Raw genomic sequence first — 7,765 nt, forward strand, 5'->3', positions numbered from 1 at the left:
GAGTCAGGTGACCTGTGAAAATAGATATTTCGATACAATCCCGTTTGAGGGCATAATTAGACAAGTTAACTATTTCTGTCTTTTCAACGTTGCGTCGATAACAGACGCTAGCGTCCTATCATCAGAAACAATACGTACACGGTTTTCTCATTCCTGCAGAATCCCTTCAGTTCTGAAAATACACGCGATCGAGGTGAACGAACCTTCGTCAGTGTCCGTTTTTAACTTTTAACTCGTAAAATAAAGAGACTTACATAAATTCCGTGCAGATTTACTTTACGAAAAGACTGTGAGACCATAAACATTTTACAACTTATACATTCTATACTATATGAGACAACAAACAAACAAACACAAAATACAAGTACCCTTCGATTTACTCGTCTAAGGGAAACATTTACTCTAGCTTCACTAGAGTTTCCTGTTAGACAGCTTTATTTCCAAACTTTGTGAGTGATGGTAAACCTGCCTTGGTATACAGTGTACAGTGATGAGTAAGTGCTTTACAATTTGTGACAAATCTCAGAGCACTATGATACGCAGCATCTAGTTTGCTCAGGTAGTTGGCAGGTGCATTCATATACATCAGATCACCATAGTCCAGCACAGGTAAAAAGGTCACAGTGACTAGCCTTTTCCTGGCCTCAAGTGAGAAACAGGACTTATTCCTGAAAAAGAAACCTAGCCTAACCCTCAGTTTTTTAAGCAGGTTATTGACATGAAGTTTTAAAAGAGAGACAGTCATCAAGCAAGATACCAAGGTATTTGTAACAGGCAACAACTTCAAGTTTTGTTCCTTGCGTTGATACAATATCTAAAACAGGCTCTGGTGTCTTTTTAGCTTTTGAAAAGAGCATTATCTTGGTTTTATCCACATTTAAAAGAAGCTTAAGCTCAGAGAGCTGAGTCTGAATAATGTTAAAAACAGCCTGTAATTTAACAACCGCCTCCTGAATGGAGGGACCTGCACAGTACATCACGGTATCGTCCGCATAGAAATGTAAAGTAGCTTCATCCACATTTTCACCTAAACTGTTGATATATATGGAGAATAAAAGTGGACCTAAAACAGAACCTTGAGGAACACCATTGGCAATGTTTAACCACTCAGAAGACAGCCCATCAAAGTGAACACATTGGGACCTTTCAGAGAGGTAGTTCACAAACCACCCCACTGCATGGCTGGATATGCCAATACTGAGTAGCCTCTGTTTTAAAACGCGATGATCAACGGTGTCAAACGCTTTGGAAAGGTCAATAAACAGAGCTGCACAACTCTGTTTATTATCTAGCATACTAGTAATATCATTTACCACTTTCATTGTTGCAGTGATGGTGCTATGTTTCTTCCTGAAGCCTGACTGATGTTTAGACAGGATATCATTTATACATAAAAACTCCTTTACTTGTTCACTCACAAGTCGTTCGAGCACCTTAGCCAGAACTGACAATTTAGAAATTGGCCTATAGTTATTTAAAATAGTTGCCTCCCCTCCTTTCAGTAGAGGCAGGACATAAGCAGACTTCCATACTTTAGGAATTGTATTTGTGCTGAGGGAGAGGTTAAAAAGAGAAGTAAGAGGTGGAGCAATAAAATCTGCAGCTATCTTTAAAAAGAAAGGTTCTACGTTGTTATCATTGCATTCACAGAACTTTTCAAATATATTTTATGTACACTGAAAGCTGTAATTCACTGTCTCACCTATCCCCCATCCCGATGAGTGAATGTGTTTCAGTCTGAGTTGACGCTTTTTGGCATCACAACGCCGTTATTAAAGTTTCTCTGGTATTATATGTGTGATGTTAGCATAGCAACTGAAGCTCATCTGACTATCTTGACTGTTTGTTGTTATATTGTGGCACAAGCCGTTTTCTACAGGCACATTGGTGTACTGATTCCACTGATAGCTGCTATAATAAAAAACTAAAGGAAATCGTATGAGGCAGTATGCTGGTCTTCAAAACGGGAGATAACAGCGAACAGATGGTGATTAAAAGTAAGGTAAAAAACAAACAGCATCAAACTATGCCTGGTTAGTGTTGCCTCACTTTAAAGCTCACTTCTTATGCTATATTTGAACAATATATTACACGGACATATCTATACAAAACATGTCTCTGAAGTGTTTTGGTTAAAATACCAAACAGATCACCCATTACCCATTACTTCCAATACACGTCGCACATTGTTTTTTGGACACTTTGTGAGTTACCTGCCACACCTATTTACATATAAACACATATTTATATATAAAAGTCATCAAAAAGTGCATTTTGCATAACAGGAGACTCTTAAAGAAATGTGTTTTTTTTAATCATTTGTAGTCACTTTCTAGTCACTTTGCTCAGCACCCCTGACCCAGCCTCCAACATAAGAGTGACGTATTTGGTTTTTGGTTCTTGACGGGCAGTGGAGTGGGGCCAGAAAAGAACCGGTTTTCAGGGCCAAGAGCCGGCCCCGCTCTGTTGGAAACAGGAAGAACTGGTGCTTAATCGGACACTAGCTCCGAACTGGCCCTGGAACTGCTTTGGTGGGAAAGGGGCATGAGAGGGTCTCTGAAAAAAAAAATCTTAAAATTGATCCTTTTCTTGTCGTACTGCAAGAGTCTCCGGGAACTACCCTCTGGCCTTTGATGGTATGGGATTTTATTGATTACCGTTCCTTTAAAGCTAGCTAATGCATTGTAGCTAAGTGTTTTCCCAACTGTTTGGCATGTCGTTGTTGATATGTGTGTTGTGAAATGCTCTATTGTGAACACATCAGGGGTCCCTGGCTGGAACCATGGACAATGTCAATTACAAAATACTTAGGGCTCATTGTTAAGTCTTACATAAGCACTTTTTACTTTTGTTTTGTGAGTGCTTTTTAAATAATTACATATCACTGTTACTTTTTGTATTATTACCATTAGCTTCTATTTATAAATATACAATGCATTGTATTGGACAGCCATCGTTAATATATATCATAAAGAATCAAATGCAATTTTTTCTCTGTAACAGCATTAGAATCTTTTCATATGTTTCAAAATAATTAAGTCACACAAATAAAATCCATACTGTTTGATTTGACTTTATTGAAGCTTACAGATCACACAGCAAATACAGTAGACCATGGAAAACCCCACGAATAAATGAAACATTTAGTACCCATGCACATTTCAATGGCATTATTTAATCCTGATATGCAAAGTTGTGTTTTTTACCATAGTACCCAGTGTAATACATCTAAACCCAGCTGAGCAAATCCAAAATGTTATGAAGTCAGTATAGTTATATCAATCCTTATATTTATTCCAGTACCACAACATTATATATGCATTAGAAAATAAATACATTTATTGAGTAATCATAGATAAAGTAATGCCAATGGGAAGTAAAATACAAAAAAAACAAGGAGATGGTTCAAACAGAGATGACGCTGAGGAAATCTTTTCATGTTTGCATTCACATGGTCTTGCCCGATACCATAACACCAAACTCCTGGATGGTAATTTCTTTGTTAATGTACTGCTGAAGCTGGCGATTTGTGATATGCCCGAGACGCAACGCATCATCGATGGAGAACTTTTTCCCTGATTTTCTGTCGTGCAGAACCGAGGATTCTCCTTTGGGGCCCTTGACTGATATCTCCTCCCAGTCACACTCCTGGCTCTGCAGGTTGACAAACATCTTCCAGTCAATCAGCCCTAGTTTGTAGGCCTCCTCTGGTCTCATCTCTTTGCCTGAGTCGGGGTCAATGATAACGATAGACCTACGGAGATGGCTCTCCCTCTGTTCCTTCTTCTGTCTCACTGCCACCAGGTTCTTCTGAAGCCTTTCAACCTCCTCATCCTTCTGTGTGGTAATGCCTCGGAGCTCTGCTAGTTCTCTCTGTAGTGAATCAAGCCTCAACTCCAGGTTCTTTCCATCATCCCTTGGTGCAGACTCTGTGATAAGCCTAGTCTCTTTGCTGGTGATATCGATCTCTGAGCGAATCTTGCGGATCTCATTCTGGAGCCTTTGGTTTTCTTGTTGCAGACGACTGCTTTCGTCACGGATGTAGTGCAGTTCTTTCGAAGATTTGGTGCTTGAGAACTCCATATCGGAGAACCTAGAAGTGAGGGTGGTAAACTCCTGATCGAGTTCTCTCCTTCTTCTTTTCTCTTCTTCCAGAGTCTTCTTTAGTTTCTCAATCTCAATCTCAGCCTCTGGGTCCCTTTCTACTTGAACTTTCTCGGTGCGAACAACTCTTTCTTTCACATCCATCTTCTCCAGGGTGATCTGCTGCTGGATGAGGACATTCAGCTCTTTCTCAAGCAGAGTGCGTTTGTGCTTCTCTTCATCAAGCTGTAGTCTGAGGATGGAGTGTTCTTTCTCCTGTTGGGGATCCTGCTGCAAGACTACCTTCTGTTTGACAGTCACCTTCTCACGGTTCTCTTTGTCGCGGATCTCGAGCTCATTAAGTGTGACACGAAGTCTTTGGATCTCCAATTCTGCATCGCGCCTTGCCCTACGCTCACGTTCCAGCTCTTCCAGTTGCAGATCCAGATCAGCCTTTTGTCTCTGCAGTTGGTAGAGCTCAGTTTTCAGGCTGTCCTTTTGTTTCTGCTCATTGTTGATATTTTGTAAGAAGGTGTCACACTCTGATCTGAGGATAGGATCTTCTTCCATCTTGACCACTTCTTGCTGAACAACCTTTTCACGGACTTGAGACAGATCAATTTTCCTCAGTCTGATCTTCTCTTCTTGAACTGATCGTTCTCCCTCAAGGTCAAGGCGTTTCTTCTGTTCATCAGCTAGTTTCCTTTTGAGAGTCTCAATTTCCTCCTTAGTCTTAGGGTCTTCTCTGTACTGCAGCACTTCATTGACCACCTCTTTGGTCTGGACTTGAGGTTTGGTGTCCTTCCATCTTTGAATTTCATCACGAAGTTGGCGGATTTCCATCTCAGATTTCTCAGTCTGGTGGGTTTTATCTACAATTTCATTGCGAAGTCTCTCCAGTTCCCGTTCAGTCTGCGGGTCCGTCTTGTATTTGATGACTTCTTTAATGATCTCTTTGATCTCCACTTGAGGTCCTCGGTTCCTCAGCGTGGTATGCTCATCCTGCAGGGTTCTGATCTGGAGCTCTGAATCCCTGTAGCGCCTCTGCTGCTCTACAAGTTCAAGCCGCAGATTGGCCACCTCATTCTCAGCCTTGGGATCTGGGCGGACGATCTCCCGCATCTTCTCCTGAATAACAACCTTAGACTTCTCCTCCTCTAGGCTGGTAATTTTCCTCTGCAAGTCAGTCTTTTCGCGCTGTGATGATCTTCGTTTGGCCTTCTCATCTTCATACTGCTTTCGGAGGTTTTCTACCTCTCTTTCAAAGACGACATCTTTCTCTACTTTCAGAACCTCTTTGATGGAAATCTTTTCCTCTGCCATTGATTTCTCTTTCTCCATCCTTCTGAGCTTCTCCTGAAGAAACTGAAGTTCATCCTCCAGCTGCTTCCTGCCATCTATTGCCTTCTGCTTCCTGTCCAATAGCACTCGGTACTCTGTTTCAAGCTGAGGATCATTTTGGACTTTGATCACCTCCTCTTCAGTGATGACCTCCTGTTCCTTGTTCTTTTCCTCAGCCAGGAGTGTCACCTGCTTTTGAATCAGAATCAGCTCATTGTCCTTCATCAACTTGTTCCTTCTTAGCTCATCCAGTTCCTCTCGAAGCTTGCGCATCTCCTCCTCCTGACCACGATCTCTCTCAATACGCAGGACCTCCTTGACAGTGTATTGCTGTGCCCCTTCTTTGAGTTCTGTATCAAGGCCACGCAGCTTCAGCTTCAGTACCTCAAGGTCATTCTCCATGACATGGGTAGTGCGGCGCTCCTCTGAGAGTTTCTGCTGGACCTTATGGACTTCCTCATCAAGCTGGGGGTCAGGAACCTTTTTGATAAGCTCCTTCTTGACAATTGTGTCTTGGGGCCTCTGTCCTTCAAGGACATAGATGTCAGTCTGTATAGTTTCAATTTCTCTCTCTAGCTGCTCCCTCCTCTGGACCTCATCATCCAGCTGCTTCTTGATTCTCCATGGCTCTTCTCCCGAGACAGAAGAATTTACTGACTTGACATTTGTAGCCTGGATCATAGAGATCTCAGGTTGCTAAGGAGGGGGAATAATACATTTTAGTTATTCTTTTTAATGTGATATGATTACAATTGACAAATTATCATGAATATTATTATTATTGTTTTCAATATTGTTAAAATATTTCACCTGGTTGAGAAGACTTTGAGTGAATTCTAGACTCTGAAGCCTTTGCTTGTTCACAGCATTCACCTCAGTGAACTTGGCCTCAATAGCAGCTTCCTGTGAACAACATGGAAAACACTGACAGTGAACACTTGCTCAATTTTCTAGTTGCACATTGGAAAATGCAGAATCACATGTTTCTGGTGGCATGATTAACAATAGGGTGAGGATATCTCTAATGCTTTCATTATTATAATAATTCTCACACTAAACCGGTCTTTTGGTGGGGGTGGGGGTGCTGTTGTGGGGCAATACCACATTTAAAGTGCCCCTTTTAATGTGTGTGTGGATTCACTGGCTAATCTATCCTGATAAAGAGCACAGCTGTGATTTACTTCTTTACTCATGCATATGGATGAAGAAAACAGGGACAGGATGTTTCTCTTCACTGTGTACTATACTTGTTCATGTCACCTAACCAAGATGTTCTGAGTGATGTGACAGAGACATATCTGATGCTGTGCCTCACCTCTGCCTTGACTATCAGTGCAGGTGATTCTAGTCTGTTCCTCTTGTATGTCTGAGGAACAAGTCCATCCTCAAGGTCAAGGATGGATCTGAACTTCTCAGTTTCATTCTCGTAGTCCTACAAAGAAAAATAAATAAACCATCAATTAACATCATCTTATTGTATTTCTGTAAGTTAAATGTAGTGATGTGGTGGTAAAAAATATCTCACTTTGACAGCTTGTTGGTAGAGCTGGGCATTTTTTGACACGTTGTTCAATTCAGACTCTTTTCTGGCAATATCAGAGAGCAAGTTCTGTAGAAGACAGAAGGTGTTATACACAGCACCACTGACACAACATGTCTCTACACCAGGAAATGTGTATAACAATGAATCTCCCTGCTGCTCATCAGTCTTACCCTCTGATTCTTCAGCTTGGTCTCCACTTGTCTCGGGTCATCAGTTTCATTGGGCTCGTAGTTTGGGACACGAGACAGCCAGTTGTTCAGATTGTCATAATCATTGCGGTAATTGCTGTAAGACATCTTGGCTCTTTGCAAGCTCTGAGACCTGCAACACACAGCACAAGAGATTATTATGAGGATCTTATGTATGAGTCTATATGATATGCATTCATGTGATGTCATGCTCAGTATTTCTTTCAATATTTATTGATGCACAGATCTTTGTGAACTCTGCCCTGAGCCACTCACCTGGTGTCGGTCTGCCTATTGAGGTTGTTGAACCGCTTGTTGAGCTTCTGGACGTCCGCCTCCTGCCTCTCGATGTCGGGGCAGTGCTCTTGGAATTTAGTTGCCATGGTGTCACAGCTGCCTTTGGCCAGGCGCAGGCTCTGCTCCGTCTCAGCGATCACTGACCTCTTGGTCCGCAGGTCTGAAGCAATATCCTACCAGAGTAACAAGGCAGTGTAAATACCAGTAGCGAACCGTGTCTATCACAACTGGACCTTCTGTAGACACACACACAACCGCCGCCACTTTAATTAAATAAGAACAATATACAAGGAGGCGTGTGGTGCAGTGGGTT

The 7,765-nt window shown here is 41.8% G+C and overlaps 1 protein-coding gene across 1 annotated transcript; it reads right to left on the bottom strand.

The window, feature by feature from the left end:
- Nucleotides 1–3,053: 3,053 nt before the first annotated feature.
- Nucleotides 3,054–7,644, bottom strand: ppl (periplakin). Its single transcript, XM_010770364.1, has 6 exons — nt 7,432–7,644; nt 7,138–7,288; nt 6,950–7,033; nt 6,740–6,856; nt 6,235–6,327; nt 3,054–6,120 (listed from the first exon to the last, which is right to left on the bottom strand). Exons 1-6 carry the CDS (start codon nt 7,536–7,538, stop codon nt 3,448–3,450), a joined length of 3,225 nt encoding a protein of 1,074 aa, XP_010768666.1. The 5' UTR covers nt 7,539–7,644; the 3' UTR covers nt 3,054–3,447.
- Nucleotides 7,645–7,765: the final 121 nt, after the last annotated feature.

The sequence above is a fragment of the Notothenia coriiceps genome, unplaced genomic scaffold, assembly GCF_000735185.1.
Source record: "Notothenia coriiceps isolate Sejong01 unplaced genomic scaffold, NC01 NC01_scaffold00008832, whole genome shotgun sequence".
NCBI lineage: Eukaryota > Metazoa > Chordata > Actinopteri > Perciformes > Nototheniidae > Notothenia > Notothenia coriiceps.